This window comes from Engystomops pustulosus, chromosome 7 (assembly GCF_040894005.1).
Source record: "Engystomops pustulosus chromosome 7, aEngPut4.maternal, whole genome shotgun sequence".
NCBI classification, from domain to species: Eukaryota; Metazoa; Chordata; class Amphibia; order Anura; family Leptodactylidae; genus Engystomops; species Engystomops pustulosus.
The window spans coordinates 132,364,339-132,386,754 of record NC_092417.1 but is presented as its reverse complement, the minus strand read 5'-3'; the positions used below and the strand labels follow the sequence as shown (position 1 = coordinate 132,386,754).

Here is a 22,416-nt window from a genome sequence, read left to right as displayed (position 1 = left end):
ACTTGAGCATCGGGAAAAGTTTGTCTCGAATAACGAGTACCCGAGCATTTTAGTGCTCGCTCATCTCTAGTCACCACACAATAATAATAACAGTCAATGGTCAGACGTGTATGGCATTCTCAATAGGAATTGGAGCATCCTAATGAATGAGCCTAAGTTAGAAAGATTTATCCAAAATCGACCAACATTGACAGCAAGAAGAGCCAAGAATTTGAAAGATCAGCTCACATCAAGTCATTTTGTACGTCCAAGCATTTGGACAACAGGAGGGCACCGAATCAAAGGCTCATTTGCCTGTGGTGGATGCAACATGTGCCAATTTATGATAAATATGGACACCTTCACGAATCCTTCACGAACCTCTTAAAAAACGTATCCAACAACATATGTCCACAATTGGAAAAGCAAGACAGCAATTCAAACAAGACAATAATTTGACCTCAGTAGCATCCCACTTTCTACAATGCCGGTAGCTGCAGAGAATTAAAGGTAGCGGTACTAGAGAAAGTTACCATGAACATAAGGGGAGGAAACATAATACCAAAACTGTTACAAAAAGAATCAAAATGGTTCTTTGAGCTGATCAATGGCCCCAAAAGGGATAAATGAGGAACTACTTTTCACAGGTTTTTATAGGTAAGCATCGCAGAGTATCAGGTACACCAGTTTTTTTCAAAAAAAGTCCTTTGTTTTCATTTTGAATTTATTCATGTACCAATATAAGGCACTCTAGATATTAGATTTTCAACACTAACTTAGTAAGTTCCAAATAAAATGTCACCTCACTGAGCAATGATAGCACTCATGTCTCACTAGTTTTAATTTTGTTTAGTTCACAGAATTGGTCACTAAGAAGTCACTTACTTACAAATGTCTTACTATTATTATTTTATAGTTTGTTCTCCACGGTATATTCTACAATTTGATTCAACTGGATGAATGTAAAGCCATTTAACATCTACACCCTATGCACAGATGAAAAGACCACAGATATTCACATCCCAAACCAAGTCACCTGACAGGATAAAGATTTGTTCACATCTCGGAAGACACCTTTCAGGCACAAGTTCACACAAGAATATCTGAAGACCTATTTCTAGCAAGTAGCCTAATTGGATAAAGATATCTTGGATAATACATATTGAATCACCATATAGAAGGACTTTTTTTCTCCACTGTTTCTCTCTTTCTTGTTTTTTTGTACAAATCTACCCAATGCTCCCTATAGATTTATTTTATTTTTTGCTAAATAATATGAAACATATACGTGAGCATTATACAATCTGCTCCTCAGCTAAAAGCACAGTATTAGGGCAACAACTGCTTCCCTTTATTCCTCCTTGTTCTGTATCCCCTGATAGCATCCAAAGACTACATTTACCAGCATCCTTTGCAGCAAATCTCTTGCACTCACCAGCAGTCACGCCGTGGCTGAACTGTGGGCGTGCCTAGCTGTGGTGTCACGTGACCGGCTCAAGCAGGAGGAAGGCGGAATGTGCCGGTCACGTGATCGCCCGGTGGGCGCATGCGCAGTCAACCGCGGCAGGCGCCAGTACTTACTACACACCAGATACAGCACAGGTGAGCAATCTAGTCAGCCTCATATATAGGAGCTATATACTGTGTATCCACATACACCCCTGAAGAAGCCACAGGGCTAGGTTGCGGAACGCGTGGGGAGCCAGCCCCCCCTCCTGTTATCCCGATGATATCTTTTCATTTATTTAGCCATTTCACAGCACATAGAGCTTTGATTGTATTTACTTATGCTGGATATTATACTAGGAAATTGATTGTATCGTGCGGGTATCGAGTGGGCCTATGGAGCATTCAGAGGCCTGGGTGGCCGGGACCGATGCACTTTATTCCTAGACAGTCTAGTGGTCAGGTACCACACGTGGAACGCACGGTGCTTAGTATCGACGCAGCGTAAAATCCTCCCGCTGGATGAGGTGGTTAGGAACATTCTGGGTGACCTGGTGAAGGTGCACTCTCTGGAGTATGAGAGGCTGGGCACGGGGAGGGCCTCTCTGCTTTGGAGGGGGTTCTCCTTTAGTGTCCCTTAGTCTGCCATCTCCTCTCCTGGTGTTGGGCTGATGCTGCACAGTAGATTTTTGTTTTGCGTTCTGGGCATGTAGTGATGTTGGGCTTGCAGGTGCCGAACCTGGGCTTTATGTGGTTTGTATTGATGTTGTTAAGGTTTTATTTGTATTATGTTTTATTCAAGTCATGTTGTAATCAGTGTATATATTGTATATATTGTTTATAGTGGGGTTTGGGACATAGCATTAGGTTGGGAGGGGGGTGATGGTGGTGGGACTTATGAACTGACCTTGGACACTGGTCTGGACTACTTAACTTTGGACGTTAGACCAGTGTCTGGGGGGAAGGGGAGGGATTTAGTTTAGTGTAGTGTTATGTGTATTCTGTGTTTGTTATTATATATTTATATAAAAAAAAAAAAAAGAAAAAAAATGGGTGTGGGGTGGTTTGTTATTAGAGGGTGTGGGGTGGGTTTATGTATATTTATGGTCATTTATGTTTATTTGTGGGTTTGGCTTGTCTTTGTTTATTGGTTTGGTTTAGGATATAATAATAGGTTGGGTGGGGGTTGTGGTATTTGGTGTATATTCATTTTGGTGTATTGTAAGTTATTGTTTTTGCTAGGTGTGAATGTGGCTGGACCAGCAGGTAAGATATTGTATATATTTTGTATATTATGTTTGGTTTGTGTTATGTTTTTTACTTTTATATAAAATAAAAGATCTACAGGGGAGAGGGTTTTACAGCAACCACTGCTTATTCTTTGCACATATAGAGTCCCGCTATTGTAATCCTTGCATTATTTTGCACATATTTGACTGATTATTTAGGACATGAATTTGCACATGTTGGTGCTTTTAAATGTTTTTAACTTGTCTGTAGTATGAATTTAAATAAAGATATCTGATATTTTTTCAAAAACTATATATTGAGTCGGTACCTTTAACATGTCACTCTGTTTGTTTGCACTGAAATGCTTGTTTTTGACATGTGGTACCAACATTGGCCATTAACTGGTTTCATAGTAGGCGCCGCATATCATCCCACTGGTTGTTGAATGTCACGATCCGTTTTGGGTTATCTGATGCCAAAGTTTGGACATGCCTGGAGTAAGGAGGAACGATCAGAGTCTTGTGCCCTGCAATAGGCACGTGAAATCACCTTTGGATATCCCCTATTATTCAGCCTTGCAGTCAAGTCTCGAGAGTGTTCTCCAAAATTCTGTTCCCTTGTGCAGTTGCGTTTAATATGCAAAAATTGGCCTACCGGGATGCCATCATGGATATGTTGGGGATGAAAACTCCCGTAGTGGAGTGAACTGTTTGTAGCTGTTGCTCTATGGAACAGTGTGGTGATTCTTCCATTTTCAGTCAAGATCTTCAAATCCATAAATTCTGTTGAAACAAAAGAAAAGTAGGAAGTAAGACAGATATTCCAAGATTTGGTGTTAAGGTGATCAATAAATCTTTGACATTCCTCCAAGGATCCAGTCCAGAAGAAGAGGATATCATCGATGAATCGATGCCAGCCAATGATATGCTGGCAGAAGGGCGATGAGGGATAGACGTGCAACTCCTCCCACCAACCCAAAAAGAGGTTGGCGTAGGAGGGTGCACATCTAGCCCCCATTGCCGTCCCAGAAACCTGTCTATAGTAGGTGTGGTCAAAGATGAAATAGTTTTGTTGAAGGACAAACTCGGGTAAATCCAGCAAGAAAGAATCATGCATGTGGTCACCCGTAGTGTTTGCATTAAGAAAATGTGCCACAGCTCGTATAACTTCGACATGGGCTATGTTAGTATAGAGGGCTTCCACGTCTATGGTGACGATGAGGGTCCTTTCTGGCACCACAACACTTTCCAGTTTCTTGATGAGATGAATAGAGTCCCGCACATAGGAGGGTAGGGACAAGACTAGGGGTTGTAGGTAGAAGTCTAAGTAGATACATGGCTTTTCACAGATACCATCAATGCCCGCCACAATTGGTCTTCTGGGGGGTACAGTTAGCGATTTGTGGACTTTAGATAATAGATAAAAAGTAGGAACCACCGGATGTTTGGTGGTCATGTACCTTAGTTCTTTTTGGCTGATGATGCCGTACTGATTTGCAGATGTTAATAGGCGGTCCAGTTTCGTCTTAAATACTTCTGTGGGGTTAGATAGAACCGGAAAATAGTATGTGCGGTTACCTAATTGTCGTTTTGCCTCTGTAAGGTATAGTTCTGTTGGCCATAGAACTATATTGCTCCCCTTATCAGCTTCCTTTATAATGAACTGATCATTGGATTTAAGGGTACGTATACTTAGTTGTTCATCCTTTTTGAGATTAATCCCTCTTCGATGGTCAATTCGCAATTGCTTAATCTCACGTACCAAATAAGTCGAGGGCCGGAACCAAAACAAGATTGGGGGTGACTTGTGAGGGTACATGTGCTGGAAATTCACACCTATCTGTGTGCGTATCCTGTTCATTTTCTTGAAGTAACACCAGGAGATCCGAAAAGACCCTTTGATCCTCAATTGTCAGGCCCTCCACCAAATTGGGCTGTTGGTAAAAAATCTGGAAAGACAATTGCCTGCAATATAAATACAAATCTTTCATAGATTGATAGGGATACAGAGATAGGGGGAGATTTATAACAAATATCTGAGGTAAAACTGTTCCATTTGTACTAGAAGCCAGTCAGAGATCAGCTATAATTTTATAAACAGCTGTGCAAAAATGAAACTCGATCTCTGATTGCTTGCCATGGGAAACTAGAGCAGTTCTGCCCGCAGACACTTCTGATAAGTCTCCTCATAGAAAAAGTAACAGAGACTGTTAGTGACAGTCACTTAAAGAGATGGTCAGAGACAGTCATTCAGAGATGGTAAAAGACAGGGAAGGTCAGAGACAGAGACAGTCACTGAAAGAGATGGTCAGTGACAGTCACTTGAAGAGACAGTCACTCAGAGACAGTTTCTGACAGAGAAGGTCAGAGGCAGAGTAGTAGGTCAGAGACAGAGAGTCAGAGACATGTCAGATATATGCAGTGGTTGCTAAGTAATCAGGACTAATGACTGCACTTCTCAAGGTATGTAGAGCTTTTATATTCTAATGTATACACGAATGACGCATTTCGGGGGCGTAACGCTCCCTTCCTCAGGTCCATACAATTTAACACCGAGTTCTAATGTAGACAAATGTTCAAAAAACAACGAAATAATGTATATATAAATATAAAATAAGTGAATAAATAAATTCATCAATGCATAAATACTTTTCTAAAATAATATATAATAAAAATTCATATACGAATAGTATACAATTATAAAAGGTAAAAATCATAAACCGTGTGATTAGACATGGGTAACAAATCATGATTCAATGTTAAAATGCCAATAGAATAGACATGATGCATATTGCATATGGTTTGACATGAGAACAAGCAGATGTAACCCGTGTTTGTCCTAGCTTTTCCCGTCCTGATGGAAAAAAAGGGGCACAAGACTTTCTCTTAGATGGTCGAGAATCTAAGTGCAGAAGTAAATATACATGTATGTGTCTGCTTTTGGAAGGCACAAGGCGGACTGATAGACAGACCTTATCCTAAAGATAGTGTGGTCCACAAGTATAGCAAATGGGCCGGATGGATGTCGTCTGTACCTTTGTTGTACCTGTATTTGAGAGAGATGAGGGTATCAGGTCTGGGTCTGTTATCGTGTGATCCGGAGATATATAGTGGAGACTTACTCTGCGGGGATCTGGGCAGTAGGGAGCGCCGTGTGTAGTGCCTCCCGCTGCCGGCTCTCATAAGCGCGCGTTTGTGCATGCGTGGATGGGGAATGGAGATTGGAACTGAGTCTGCATTGTCTGGTGGAGGCGCTCGCATGTGTGGATGGGGATTGGAACTGAGTCCGCGCTATCTGAGGGAGACCGGAACAAGAGAACCCGATGGAAACGTTAATGCGTTATGGGAAGAACCATGATGATCGATGGCAGGTTTATAGTGCTTCGAGATGTAAAAGGTAAAGAGGTGGACAATATCAACCTATGAGGGTAATATTAACCAGAAAATATTAAGAACTGGCCACAAATATAGCAGAAGTAACCATAGGAGAAAGTTACAAATCAATGGTAGATTAAAGTAAATGTAATGATGAGACGATTTTTCTCTTGAAATGCATTCTAATGTACAGTAGAGGAACTAACTATGGGTTGGTGATATGTTTTCTCTAAACAGCTTTTAAAATTATGCTAAAGAGCCTAAGGGACTTCCCTAGCTCCTCTATAATCTGTTACACAGTCTTAACCATAATCTGTTACAGCAGGATGTGCTTACTGCACATGTGCTGAGGTTCATCAGCATAATTTTAAAAGTTGATTTTATAAAGAAGAAGGTCATAGCTAATAAATACAAGAAGACTACCACAATCACAGAGCCCGGATCTATGAGTCAGTGTCCCTGGTTGTATTTGATGTTAGATTTCCTTTAATAGACTGTACAGTGTGGTAATGCAAAACACAAAAACTGCCCTATCCCATAATGTGAGACTAATGCACCAAAGAGGGGAATTTATATGGAAAGTATATTCTGCAAGGGGTCCCAGCTAAACAGCTGTGCTTTAATGTAATTATGATTACCATTAGGCAATGCTTATTAGTATGGTAAAAGGGACTCCTTTCATCATTTTGATATGTGGTGCAAGGAATAGGGTTTCCAGCAGTGTGCAAACTTCTAGAATTCAAAACTTCCTTAGATCAGTGTCATATTGCCATTATCGGTCCCTGACCACAAAGTCTTTTGTACCTAGTCAAATTTCCTCGACCCAAAATCCTTCTGAGAAAAAAGAAATAAGTATGTGATAATTTTCAGTGGATACATGAATCTTCTAATTGGCTAATCCTTTTAGCTGGCACTTACTGCCATGTTACATAGTCGCAGTGCTGTTTGTCTATGTCACCGTGATGACTTATTCGCTTTGTGTCTCTGCACTTCTTCCCTATAAACATTCTGCTCTATGTAACTTTTTTGTTCTCCCTCTTTTCCAGACTACTCCCACCTTCTGGTGCCTGTCCCTCCTCCCCTGCCTGCCTCTCTTACTCCCTTTTTCCCCCTCCTCCGTCTTCCTGTTTTCTCACTCTCTATTTCTTCCCTGGCTGCTTTCAAGACATTGCTCTCATCCGGAAAAACCTTTCTACCAGAGCCTCCGGCTTCAGTGATTGTCACTGTCTATGTGTACGTCTGTCTCTGTCTGTGAAACTTTCTCTTTGTTGCTTTACTTCCTTTAGCTTGCTACTTTTTTTTTTATCTTCTCATCCGTTCCTTCAACGCCATTTCTCACATTCCACTCTCCCTTTCTTTTATTTTTTTCTCTTTTAGCCAGTTAAAATTTAGTGCTAGATAATGCTATTCCTATAAGCATATACATCTATAATTAGAGTTAGAAGCAAGTATAATCTTACTGCATACACCATTCTATGAAGCAATATAGTTACGGCACAGTTGGATATGTAGGTAATGTGATTCTGAGCATCTGTCCAGAAAGTATACGCAGATAATTAGGTGACTCAGTAGAGCAGATCTCACTCAAACTATGCACAACTACACATAGGACTCTGCTGTAGTACACACAAAGTGGAGTGGATGCTACAATCACAGTACATTCTATGCAGTAAAAACTTTCGTGTGCAGCGTGAGGTCCTCATGAGAGGTAACAGGCAATGACAACCAGTGACAGTAAAGTGTCAAATAAACAAGACTAAATACACACAGACAAGAAGACAATACTCACAGGAAACTCTCAGTATCTTTAGCATGGCTCCAGCATGTTACTCTCCTACATTTTCTATTTTGATCCTCTGGTTGGGAACATTTTTATGTTCTTTTTCTCTGGCTGCTTCACGTGAACGTTTCAAGGTGGTATTTGCCCCTGTGGTATGTAAAAGGACTTGTCACAAAGGCTATTGTCATGATGTCTGCAAACCAGGGAGCAACATGACGCTGATAGCCGAGAATGGAGGATCCACAGACACACTTACAGGCTCTGGATTTAGAGTTGGTGAGTATTTGATTAAATAGAAGCTGGATATTAAGTGCTTGATATGGGCATACTATGGATAGTTATATAGTAAAACATCAGAAGTATAGTGACAGAAATATAGAAGGTAGATAACCTCATGATCAAAACACATTTCACTTTAAACTGTGTAAATGAAATGTATCCTGACTATATATCTCCATTTAGTAGTAACGATAATAGGAAAAGAATGTTATTACCATTACACATAATGGGGAACTAATGGTTTCTACTGCGGCCCACTGATTAGAACTGGCTGCTCTCCAGCAGGGTGGCACCATGACACAAGCAAATAGGAATTTCCATGTCTGTGATTATAATGATAGAGATTTGTACAATGCACCAAAATATACCTGCCCTCTAAATAGAAATGTTTTCCTGAGAAGACTAGTAAATGCTGCAGTTGTCTTTGTGGTGCAAGTAATTAGAAGATCATCCACCTCTCTCTTTCCTGTGCCACACTGCTTTTTATAATAATGCAAGTATAGTGACTATGTCTAGCATACAAACATAACTTGATTTGTATTACTATTCTGATAAATGAATATCTCACATTCATTTATCAGAATGTGCATTAGTCCATCCACCATAATAGGGAATGGCTAACCACTACCAGCCTCAAGTGTCTTGAGGTTATAATACTTTATTCTTGTCGTTATTGTTACATACATCTGTTTTGTTGGTGTAGGTGACATTCCCTATTGTCAAGCTACAGTATGGTGTGCCGTACCTCTAGTTATGGCGGATAAAATGACTTTATTAATAAAATGCCTAGATATATGTATATCTAATAAAATACGGAATGAAGGAGTACACATGCCATTGAATAATGTATCCATGTGCCCTTTTTAACATTAGTAACTATGTAGGGGGCCTTTTTACATTGTTCTTTAAGGTTCTTTAAGGAGTTGACCACTTTGTAAACTGTCATGATACTAGAGAAGGTCCCATAAATATTTCTTTTACATCATTTACTATATTAGATTGCTGCCAGCACTACTTAAAATGATGTCCTGCCCATTAAATGGTGTCTAGAAGGGCATCACGTGACACTCTCATCCACAGTTATATCAGCAGTCAACAGAGTCTCTGTAGATGCTAAAGTTTGGCCACCAGACAGGGAGTCCTTGCATCATATTTGTGTATGATGCAAGGACCCCCATCCTGTGTAATCGTGTGCCGTTGGCCTAATGTAGTAAGATGGATCCTACCTAATATTATGAGTGTTCTTACCTAAGAAAATGGCCGCCCCTTTCAAGTATAAAGGCCCACATTTATAAACGTGTTTGCACCAGATTTCTGTCTGCCTTTGCACTAGAAAGAATGTACAAACTGCCTGCACATGTGTTTATAAAGTGTCTGCACCAGTTGTTTGTCAAGGCAAAAAAAATTGCACCTTATGGGGAGTGTTAGTGATTTGTTGGACCAAGCGCCGCAATTCTACAGCATGAAAAAAATGCACCAAAAAAGAATGGTGCACACTTCCAGAGGAGTGCAGGGGGCTCCAGATTTGTGAAGACTGTACTGTTTTTGATAAATGTGGACTATAGTTTTCTCTTGAATCTTTAAATTATATTTAAATCCTTAGTACATATATGTTATAATAAATGTGTTCCAAATGTTATTATTACGTTGTCTTCTTAGATCATTTTTGTGGCTGCTGTTTAGTTTATAGGCTGTTTTCTAGGCTTTTTACATACAGACATCAATATGTATAGCTCAAAAAAAGAAATGAAAATAAAAACGTGTAAGCGGGTGACAACACACCTATGTCTGTATGCAATGATACACCAGGAAAATTTACTTAATCCCCGTATATAACATTTATAAATCAGAAAGCAAGAGAAAGAGGAGGGGAAATGAATAAGGATTCAAATACAATTAAATGATGAAAAAAAGTGCAAATGTTTATTGGTTACAATATATTTGATAAAAACATATGTGGAACAATAAAAGGAACACTGGCTACAGGAGACAGAAGATCATATGGACCAGGCACTATGGAATACAGAAAGTAGATACTGCAAAGTAAGGGGCATGCAAAAGAACATACTGAATACAGAGCGTTATAGCAATAGGTATGCCTGACAAGTTAGCAGTGGTAGGGTGGAATTTGCATATGCATCATCAAATGGCTAGGCTAGTCGTTAGTCCTTAGCAATTAGCATAGCTAGAAAGTGCCAAAATCTGTATCCATAATTACCTGGTCGCTGGAAATTTCCAGCGACCAGGTAATTATGGATACACATTTTGGCACTTTCTAGCTATGCTAATTGCTAAGGACTAACGACTAGTCTAGCCATTTGATGATGCATATGCAAATTCCACCCTACCACTGCTAACTTGTCAGGCATACCTATTGCTATAACGCTCTGTATTCAGTATGTTCTTTTGCATGCCCCTTACTTTGCAGTATCTACTTTCTGTATTCCATAGTGCCTGGTCCATATGATCTTCTGTCTCCTGTAGCCAGTGTTCCTTTTATTGTTCCACATATGTTTTTATCAAATATATTGTAACCAATAAACATTTGCACTTTTTTTCATCATTTAATTGTATTTGAATCCTTATTCATTTCCCCTCCTCTTTCTCTTGCTTTCTGATTTTTACATACAGTGCCACAACACCAGGGGCCAGATATTTATTGGGTTATTTTGTATAACTTAAATGAGAGAAGAATGTAAATGCCATGGAGTTGGGCACTGATATCTATGGCAAGGAGCTATAAGGGGGAATTGTTGAGACATCAGCACTTTGCCAACTTTCATTCAGCGAAACCGTCTGGGGTCAGCATGAAAATGTGATGAAATTCTAGAATAAATCTGACTCATTTTTTGACCTATGTATATGAGATTTTGATAATCTCATTTTCTAGAAAAGTACTGCATTGCACAGCAAAAATATATAAAATTTAATAAGTACAGTGTGCAGCTGGTATGTAATGTGTCTTCTCCATAACAGATCCCCTATCTGTAAATTGGGTTGTCTGCACCTAATCATGTTTTTACAATTGGCCCCAGGTAGTGTAAAAAAATAATGAACTTATACTTATCTTGGTCACTACCTCCAATGCAGTGAGCACCTCCCCTCACTGCTGGTCATACAGGGACTCAGGAGTGATGTCAAAAGCATCTAGATGTAAACTGTATAAAGCCGAATCAAGTGACATCACCACTAAGTCTCAGGCCATCACTGAAGGAAGGCAGCATTCTGGATTGGAGTTTGGGATTGCGATATGAAATACAATGGGTACAATGCTCTCTTCATAAGACAATCATAAGGCTGATGTGGCCTTCTGTGAATTCAGTTTGACATCCCTTGTTCTATTTAAATGGTCATATTTCATGTTAACCTACTAAATGTAATACAGGGAAAATAAAAGAAAGTACAACTGTCATACTATACTTTGTCCATTCAGGGTATGGCTGTAATCTGATAACATGGCAACAACTACATTGACATATAGGGGGTCATTTACTAAGGGCCCGATTTGCGTTTTTGCAACGTGTTACCCGAATATTTCCGATTTGCGCGAGTTTTCCCTGTATTGCCCCGGTGTTTCAGCGCACGCGATGGCGTGCCGGCATGCACGCAACGGAAATGGGGGGGGGGGGGCGTGGCTGTGAAAAAACCCGACGGATTCGGAAAAACCGCCGCATTTAAAAAAAAAAAAAGTGTGGCTCGACCTTCATCCAGGATGGCTCGGTGAACTCCAGTGCGTTCCGATGCTCTTCAGCGCAGCAGCGACACCTGGTGGACGTCGGAGGAACTGTCTTAGTGAATCCCGGCCGGACCCAAATCCACCACAGAGAACGCGCCGCTGGATCGCGAATGGACCAGGTAAGTAAATCTGTCCCATAAACTGTAAAAACTCAATAGGTAGAAAATTCTTTGCAAAGTTACCTTATTTTTTTATTTTAGATGTACAGGAGAAATAAACAAATTCTTTAAAAGATACAGCATAGCTTTTTATCATAGTATAAGTATATTGGGGTAGTATTAGTATAAAATATCTTTGTTGTTCACAGCAGCCAATCACATTGGAGCTTGTATTGGAGTACATCAACTTTGGAAATGTGAAAAGGTTACAAAGAATTATAAGTTATATTATTGTTGCCTGTATGGAAATTTATGGTTCATCTATTCTTTTCTTCACAGTGGTTTGCCCCATACCATGTATGAACGGTGGTCAGTGCTCCTCCAACAATCACTGTCTATGCCCTCCAGAATTCACGGGAAGATTTTGTCAGTTCCCTGCTGTTGCTGGTGGAAATATAGGGCGAAGTCCGAGTGAGGTTAGCGAAGCAGAAGGGATGGAGGCATCCTCTGGGAAGCATGCAGTCTATGCTGTACAAGTGATTACAGGAGATGATGATCCGGAAGGCAAAGGGGTGAAAATCAGTCAATCTGCTCTTACTGTACCACTGGGGCCTGGACATGGATCTTCAGAAGGTATTTTGTTTGTGAACTTTAAAATCTGTGCAGATATGTGTATTGCATAAATAGTAAATCCACAAAAAATTAACAGTATGGCACCAGCTTCCAAAGTCCAAGCGATCATCCCTGAACAGTTGGATTAATAGCAGCAAGTTTTCTTACTGTTGCACCACTACAACAGAATACATAGATGTTTCAATCTTTTAGATTGGGAGACAAATTTTTCTAGCCACTCAAATTTCTAGCTCATTGCTTGAGTTCTGAGCCAGATATTCTCTCTATTAAGACAAGGGATAATGGGGCATATCACTTACCTAGCCCAAGTTCAAGAGTCACAGCAATCAGACTTCCACCAATTGGTAATTGGTATTTCCTAAGTGATAAGTCACCCATGTCTGTAAGGAATAAAAAAGAACTTATCAGATTCAGGGTCACAAATTAACTAAACATATCGAATGAGATGTATCACTCTATCTAAGCCAGAATACTGGAGTAATTTGCTCCTGAAACGCCCAATTTTTATGGATGGTTTTAGACCATCTTAGGGCAGTTTTCCGATTCACCAAATCCATATCCTCTCTAAAAAGGGGACATGGTGTCTTCCTTGTCTCACAGGAAATAGCCCAGAAAATTCAGTCTGTGCACCATAAAATTCTATATTCTCCTTCCGCAAACTAGACCAACTAACAGGAGGAGCAAAGTACAACTAACCAGTCCTAGGGCTCTTTCAAATTAGTGTTGTTTTTCACATCATCATTCAGTGATTTCATATCATCATTCAGTGATTTCACATCATCATTCAGTGATTTCCATGGATGCCATGGAACACCTGTTTTCAATAGGTGTTTTCACATTTGGGTAGTTTTTTATTGATCCATTGGGGCTCATTTACTAAGGGTGTGACTTAACGGTATTTAACAAGTGTCTGCACTTGGATTGTGTCGCACGCGATCGTCTTTTTGGCGCAGCTGGGCTGGCTTCCATACAACACAATTTAGGGGGCATGCTGTCGGACGATCTGACTGGTTCGGACTGAGCGCGGAATTTAACATTCAAATTGTGTCGCAAGCCCAAGCACTTACATGCACCACTAAAGAGATGGTGAACTCTGACGGACCTGAGCGGGGAAACGACACATGCAGGCACAATCTTAGTGAATCGCGGCACAGTGCATTTTCTGCGGACAATGCACTTTCGGTGAACTACAGCTGGGTATGTAAATGCCCCACTCTCTTTGGAAAAATTGTTGAAACATGCCCATTGATTTAAACTGATACAAATCACGGAAGGCAATAGAAGTCTATGGGTCCACAAAAATACTGATCAAACATTTTTTTCTGTTAAGGCTGAGAAACCAGGTGTTATGTTAGAAATGTTAAACCTTCAGGGTTTTTTTGTGGATGTGAAGACAAAACGGAAGCAAAACGGAGACACAAACTGAGCATGCAGGCCAATGTGAAACCACCCTTGTACTGCACCAGTTTAACCATCCATCATCAGACACAGTGATAAATCTGGTGCAGCAGAGATCCATCTAGTTCTACTCTGCACTGGTCTAAACACTGACAAATAAATACATCTCCCGCATTGTGCTGATAATTTCTAACAAAATTTTGTGACCGTTTCATGTGTGGGATGCAGGGCCGGCTCCAGGTTTCACTGGGCCCCTGGGCGAGAGTGCCTCACTGGGCCCCGTAGCTCATGTGGTGGCATTAAAAACGCAGACCTTAAGAAACCAATATTAATATACAGCCCCCCAGGCTCCATCAATTAATATACACCCCCCCAGCCAGGCTCCATTAATTAATATACCCCCCAGGCTCTATTAATTAATATACACCCCCCCAGCCAGGCTCCATTAATTAATATACCCCCCAGGCTCTATTAATTAATATACACCCCCCCAGCCAGGCTCCATTAATTAATATACCCCCCAGGCTCCATGAACTAATATACACCCCCCCCAGGCTCCATTAACTAATATACAACCCCCCAGGCTCCATTAACTAATATACACCCCCCCAGGCTCCATCAAATAATATACACCCCAGCCCCCTGGGCTCCATTAATTAAAATACCCCCCCAGGCTCTATTAATTAATATACCCCCCCAAACTCAATTAATATATCCCCCAGGCTCTATTAATTTATATATCCCCCAGGCTCCATTAATTAATCCCCCCCCCCCAGGCTCTATTAATTAATATACTTCCCCCCCCAGGCTCTATTAATTAATATACCCCCCCCCCCAGGCTCCATTAATTAATATAACCCCCAGGCTCTATTAATTAATACACCCCACTCCCCCCCCCCAGGCTCCATTAATTAATTAAATACACATTTAAAAAAAATAATAAACGCTAACTTACCTCAAGGGCTGCTCGCATCTTCTTCATCTGCTACATCTTCCTGGGTGAGAGCAGCGTCTATCGTGCAGCAGCAGGGACGCTGGCGGCATGAAGTCATCACGTCGGCCAGCATCCTGCACACTATTAGATGCAGCAGAAATACATCGGCCGCGCCGATGCAATTATGGTCTGTGAGTGCCCGCTTGCGGTGCCGCCCCCCTGTCAGCCGCGCCGGCACTGTGAGTGCGGCGCTTCCCTCAATTACATCGGCAAAGTATGCCGATGTAATTGACTTTTCTTATGTTGTCAGTGTGTGCCGTGGGCCCCTCTGAGACCTCTGGGGCCCCGGCACTTGCCCGGGTAAGCCGGGTGCTGGCGCCGGCCATGGTGGGATGTGTGAAAATTGCTCATCTGGAAGCCCAGATTCTGGATCTAAATGAGCAAGTTTCAAGGCTGCGGGCAATTGACAATATGGAGCGAAGTTTGCTGCTCCTGGAGCACAAACTCTCTAGGGAAGATGGGTGTGGGGAGGGAAGTATGGAGGTGCAGAGTGAGGGGGCAGCTAGTTGGATAACATGTAGAAGGTGGGGTAGAGGGAAGAGTTGTAGGGAGTCTAGTCCTGATCTGGTACACCCCAATAAGTTTGCCAGGCTGGCGGATGAGGGGGATATCAGCTCTGGGGTAGCAATGCTGCAGCAAGACGTGGCCTCTAGCAACCAGGAGACTGTCTGCTCCGGTAAGAAGGGTAATGGGAGCACAGGCAAGGTCAGACAGGTGCTGGTAGTGGGAGATTCGATTATTAGGGGAACACACAGGGCAATCTGTCACAAAGACTGTGCATACCGAACAGTGTGTTGTTTGCCGGGTGCTCGGGTTTGGCATGTTGCGGATTGGGTTGACAGATTACTGGGAGGGGCTGGTGAGGAACCAGCAGTCATGGTCCACATTGGCACTAATGACAAAGTAACAGGTAGGTGGAAGGTCCTTAAAAATGATTCAGGGATTTAGGCCATAAGCTCAGGGCAAGGACCTCAAAGGTAGTTTTCTCCGAAATACTGCCTGTACCACGTGCCACACCAGAAAGGCAGCGGGAGATCAGGGAGGTAAATAAGTGGCTCAAAAGTTGGTGTAGGAAGGAGGGTTTTGGGTTCATGGAGAACTGGGCTGACTTTTCTGTCGGCTACAGGCTCTACAGTAGGGATGGGCTGCACCTCAATGGGGAGGGTGCAGCTGTTTTGGGGGAAAAAATGGCTAGAAGATTGGAGGAGTGTTTAAACTAGAGACCTGGGGGGAGGGCAACTACACTTGTGCAGGGCAAATAGACAGTGTAGATAGAGAGCTGGGAAGAGTCATAGTCCATGGGGGAGGAAGGGGGGCTGGAATGAGATTGAGGAATAAGAACAAAAGGAATACGGACAGGGAAAACCATATAAAGTGTATGTACACAAATGCCAGAAGCCTCACAAACAAAATGGAGGAACTGGAACTCTTGATGTTGGAGCGGAAATATGATATAGTGGGAATCAGCGAGACATGGCTGGACAGTAGCTATGACTGGGCGGTTACTATAGATGGTTATAGTCTTTTTAGAAAGGATAGTATAAATAAAAAAGGGGGAGGGGTTTGTTTATATGTGAATTCTTGCCCCAAGCCTGTCTTGCGAGATGACATCAGTAACGCAAATGCAAATGTGGAGTCCCTATGGGTGGAGATAAGGAGAGGCAAAAAGAATTATAACATATTACTAGGGGTTTGTTATAAGGCTCCAAATATAATGGAGGCAACAGAGGAAATGCTGATAAGTGAAATGGATGCGGCTTCAAAGCATGGTACTTATCATGGGGGACTTCAATTACCCAGATATTGACTGGGGGGCAGAAACATGCAGGTCCTTCAAAGGTAGCAGGTTCTTGTCAACAACAAAAGACAATTACCTGTCGCAAATAGTCCTGGAGCCAACAAGAGGGGGGGCACTGCTGGACCTTATCCTAGGGTATCAAAACTACAGGTTGGGGGGAACCTGGGGAATAGTGATCATAATATCATTGATTTTGTACTACGGTTTACTAAGAACGTTAGGGAAGGGGCAACCAACACTCTAAACTTCAGGAGGGCAAATTTTCAGCAACTAAGGGAAGACCTTAAAGGCATAGACTGGGATAATGTTCTCAAAGACAAAAGCCAAAAAAAAAGGGAATTTTTCTCATATATTCTGAAACAGTCCTGTGAGAAACACATACCTTATGGGAAAAAGCATAAGAGGAACAAGAAACAGCCTATGTGGCTAACTGGTCTTGTAAGGAAAGCAATATGCGAGAAAGATAAGGCGTTTAAGGTTCTAAAACGTGAAGGTAGCGATAAGGCATTACAGGATTATAGAGAGAAAAATTGCCTGAGAGAGCAAAAATAATCCCAAATTATTTTTCAAGTATATAAATGATAAGAAACTAAAAACAGAGAGTGTGGGTCCCCTTAGAAATAACATGGGGGTCATGGTGGAAGGAGATGAGGAAAGGGCCAGTCTACTGAATTTCGCCTTCTCAACTGTCTTTACCCAGGAAAATCCCCTGATGGAAGACACAATGAGGAATAATGTAAATTCTTTTTGGAATGTCAACAGTTTAACCCAGGAAAAGGTACGGCGCCGCCTCGCAAGCACTAAGATAGATAAATCACCGGGGCCAGATGGCATACACCCCCGGGTTCTGCATGAACTATGTACCGTGATAGACAGACCGTTATTTTTAATATTTGAAGATTCACTGAGGACTGGTTATGTTCCACAGGACTGGCGCATAGCAAATGTGGTACCAATATACAAAAAAGGATCAAATAGCGATCCTGGAAACTACAGACCCGTGAGTCTAACTTCTGTGGTGGGGAAAATATTTGAGGGGTTTGTTAGAGATGCTATCCTGGAGTATCTCACTGTGCACAACCTTATAACCCAGCGTCAGCATGGGTTTATGAGAGATTGGTCCTGTCAGACTAATCTGATTGGTTTCTACGAGGAGGTAAGTTCAAGACTGGATCTGGGGGACGCTGTGGATGTTGTATATCTGGACTTTTCAAAGGCATTTGACACCGTGCCACATAAAAGGTTGGTATATACAATGAGACTGCTGGGAATAGGAGAAAATCTGTGTATTTGGGTAAGTAATTGGCTTAGTGATAGAAAACAGAGGGTCGTCATTAATGGCACATTCTCAGATTGGGTTGAGGTTACTAGTGGAGTGCCACAGGGGTCAGTATTGGGGCCACTTCTTTTTAATATTTTTATTAATGACCTTGTAGTGGGTTTACACAGTCAAGTTTCAATATTTGCAGATGATACTAAGCTGTGTAAAGTAATAAATACTGAGGTCGATAGTTTAGCATTACAGAGGGATTTGTGGAAGCTTGAGGAGTGGGCAGAGAAATGGTTGATGAGATTTAATGTAGATAAATGTAAAGTTATGCACTTGGGCCATGGAAACAAAAAGTATAATTATGTTCTAAACGGTCAATTACTTGGTAAAACTGGAGCTGAAAAGGACTTGGGGGTATTGCTGGATGGTAAACTTAATTTTAGTGACCAGAGCCAGGCAGCTGCTGCCAAAGCAAATAAAATTATGGGATGTATCAAGAGAGGACTAGATTCTCATGATAAAGACATAGTTTTGCCCTTATACAAATCGCTGGTCAGACCACACATGGAATATTGTGTACAGTTTTGGGCACCGGTGTATAAAAAGGATATAGTAGAGCTGGAACAGGTGCAGAGGAGAGCAACCAGGATTATTAGGGGAATGGAGGGATTAGAATACAATGACAGATTACAAAATTTGGGATTATTCAGTTTAGAAAAAAGACGACTGAGGGGAGACCTCATTACAATGTACAAATACCTGAACGGACAGTACAAGGATCTCTCCAAGGATCTTTTTATACCTAGGCCTGTGACCAGGACAAGGGGGCATCCTCTACGCCTAGAGGAGAGGCGATTCTACCATCAACATAGACAAAGGTTCTTTACTGTGAGAGCAGTGAGGCTGTGGAACTCTCTGCCGCAGGAGGTTGTTATGGCGGACTCTATGTACATGTTCAAGAGAGGCCTGGATGCCTTTCTGGAGAGCAAAAATATCACAGGTTATGGGGATAAAACATTTCTTTAATTCTTAAAGATCGGACTTGATGGACTTGCGTCTTTTTCCAGCCTTATATACTATGATGATACTATGATACTATGTTAACAGTACAATCTCCTCCTCACCAGTTTTCTGACTAAGGGTACATTCAGAGGAGGAGGAGGTGACCCCTCCTCCCTCCATAGAGAATAGCGGCGCACGGCCGCACACATGCCGAAAGATAGAGCATGCTCTATCTTTTTGTGGTGTGCGGCCCGGATCGGTGCTATCTGCGCCGCGCCGCTATTGCCGTCTATGGGGACGTACATGCGGCCGCAATTTGCGGCCGCATGTACGTCCCTCAGACGGCCATGTAAATGTGCCCTAAGAGTGTGCCAGGGCAGATAGTGGGAGGGGAGCGGTGGGGGTGTGGAGGGCAGGCACGCTACATTTATATTTTCTACTGGAAAAACGGTGGAGACTATAGCGAAAATCTAGTCCAGTTCAGATCTGGTAAACATATCCGAATCAGCGCCCACATTTACTGGAGCCTCTTAGTGAAGATGGCCACATGACCACCAGTGGGACGAATTTTAAGACAACAGTCATAATGAATTCCCCCAAATGTGTTAATTGGATGTGGCCGACTGTATCACAACTGCATCCCGGTCAATTAGTGTCTTCCCACCCTTAGGGCTCTTTCACATTGGCATTGATGTTCAGCTTCAGTTGCGCATCCATTCAGTTTTTTCTCCATTGTGTCTCTATTTTTTGATAGTTTAACATTGCTGTGATGCTTTGAAAACATCACCCTTGGTTTTTCAGACTCATAAGTGAAAAAAAAACAGTTGTTGCATCCATTTTTTGGGGGGGGACCCATAGAATTCTATTGCCTTGCGTGAACCGCAACAATGAAAAAAATAGGACATGCTTCATAATTTTTTCCACGGACAAGGGATCAGTGAAAATACAAGCCAATGAGAAAACACCCATAGAAATCAATGGCTTTGTGAGACATCTGTAGAAATCACTGAACCATGGATGTGAAAAACAACGACAATGTAAAAGAGCCCTTACTTGTAAAATGTTTGTGGTTCCCAGTGGTCCAGCCACATTTATTGTTACTGCTCCAATTTTCTTACTTCACTTATGAAGTAACCTTGGCTTTTACTCGTTCAATTTTAACATATTCTAAAATATTTATTTCTTGTTATCTCTCATAGTTCAGGTCCTTCCACCTCTTTTAAATGTCCGAGTTCATCACCCACCTAATGCATCAATCCAAGTTCATCGCATAGAGGGGCTTGGAGCTGAAGGAACAGCTGGAGGTGGTGGCCAACACTTACTTGCTCATCCTGAAGGAAATAAAGCTGTAGCATCCCGTCCTGTCACCTTCAAACCTCTAGGACGATGTTTTCAAGACACCCTACCCAAGCAAGCTGTAAGTAATAATAGGAATTACCAGGTTATGCATTTTACATCAATACTTATTATATCCTTAATTGTCACTCCAGAGAATTGTAGTTCTTAGGCTACATTCACACGAATGTATGGGGGACGTATATACATTATATGTGACATGTCCTATCTTTCGCCGGATTACGGTTCCGTGCACCATATTTCACTATGGAGAGGGGTGGGGGCGAGCGGCGCTCATCCCCTTTTCCTCTCCCCGGCGCTGATGTACTTGGATTTCTTCCTTTTATTACATATTCCCTGCTCCTCCATGTGAAGGAAACTGCCAGGCTGGTCACCATATACATCCTGTATGTGCACTGTGCAGGGTTCAGTGGATTTACTTGTGAAAACTAAATTGATTTAATGCTACATTACTTTGAGAGAGAACACAAGGCATCATGGGATCCGTGGGCAAGCTAACTGGCCTCAGCTTGAGGGCATAGACTGACAGTTATTAGTCTCTGTCCACTTCACCTCTGGTGAGAAAGATTTTTGTCAAACTCTTTCAGAACAGAAAATGCAATAACTTTGGAAAGAAAAGGGCGAGCAGCACAAAGTAGGCATCGGTTTGTTTGCTTTTAAAAGGGAATCACATTTAATAATTTAGTAAAATCATTACTTTATAGTTACGCTTTAACTAACAGTTTGGTCTCATCTTGTATCATGAAATAATCACAATTCCTTGTGTGAGAGGAATTGAGATTATTTTCTGCCTTACACCAACTTCATGCTAAGTGAAGGGGGTGGCACACTCGCTATAGCCTTCTACCTTTCATACACTGGTTACAGCGCAACTCTACAGGGCCTGTTGTAGAATTGTTCAGCAGCATAGCCAGCCAACGGATTTATCTGACGCAGCTGGAGGAGCGAGATTTACATCATATGTTGGCACACAACAGGGCAGATTTATCAAGCTGTCTGAAAGTCAGACTATTTTGAGTTGCCCATGGCAACCAATCACAGCTCAGCTTTCATTTAACAAGTGCTCATGAATATTTTAAAGGGGAGCTGTGATTGGTTGCCATGGGTGACTAGAAATATTCTGAATTTCAGACAGATTGATAAATCTGCCCCAATGTACCAGCGTATGTTAAATTCCTCTAGTGACCTTATTCTGCAGTGAAAGTGTTAGCTACAGGTGGTCCCCAATTGTCACCGTGAGAAAAAAATTGTTGGTCTGGAACTACAATTATAAAATATACAGTTTCGACTTGCATACAAATTCAACTTAAGAACAAACCTATGGACCCTATCTTGTACGTAACCCGGGGACCGCCTATATTTTGTTAGTAGTCACAATGGGAAGGAAACAGATTTTGTCCATGCCACTCAGGGTCTGCTTATAATTCGTCCATGTGCTGAAGCCTATTATTTTATCTGGTGCATTGTGCACCAGAAGGGGGAATGGCGAGACTGGAGTACAAAGCACCCAGTCTTGATGAATTCCCCCCGTACAGTATACATAGGCAGATAAATTGAAATAGTCAGCAGTTAAAACAATAGGACCGGGGGCCCTGATTTTAAGAGCTTACAGTCTGTTAGCAAAAATCGTAAAAAGTGCTGGTACAATGGTCTAGCTATTCTCCATAAAGATAAGTTTACCTGATAAAATGGAATGCTATGTAGTGAGAGAGAATACCAAAGCATTGCTGTGTAATATATTTTGTTCTAGTACATGGTATGTCATTGCGTATCTTTGTTTATCTAGTGATTAAATCCTCATTAAAGGGAATTTTTAAAAAGTATGAGGTCATGGCTGTCTGTAGAATAGAGTCTTTGTCTTGTACTGTATTGTCAGTTTTATCACATTTCATTTTTGATGCATGCATGACTTAGTTCTAAAATGAACCTTGGGCTCATTTCACATTGCAATTACACAGATCCATTCTCATTTTGATTGATAGAATCAAATACAAGAACAAATTGCACTAAACTGACTAGATGGACCATAAAATTATAGTATTA

The 22,416-nt window shown here is 41.6% G+C and overlaps 1 protein-coding gene across 1 annotated transcript in view; it reads left to right on the top strand.

Moving 5' to 3' along the window:
* Window positions 1–7,143: 7,143 nt before the first annotated feature.
* Window positions 7,144–22,416, top strand: part of LTBP3 (latent transforming growth factor beta binding protein 3) — an 88,196-nt gene continuing 72,923 nt past the window's right edge. The window contains exons 1-3 of the mRNA XM_072117836.1: window positions 7,144–8,085; window positions 12,262–12,555; window positions 20,217–20,434. Of these exons, the coding sequence (XP_071973937.1) occupies window positions 7,842–8,085; window positions 12,262–12,555; window positions 20,217–20,434 (756 nt within the window). The 5' untranslated portion in view covers window positions 7,144–7,841. The remainder of the gene's footprint in view (window positions 8,086–12,261; window positions 12,556–20,216; window positions 20,435–22,416) is intronic.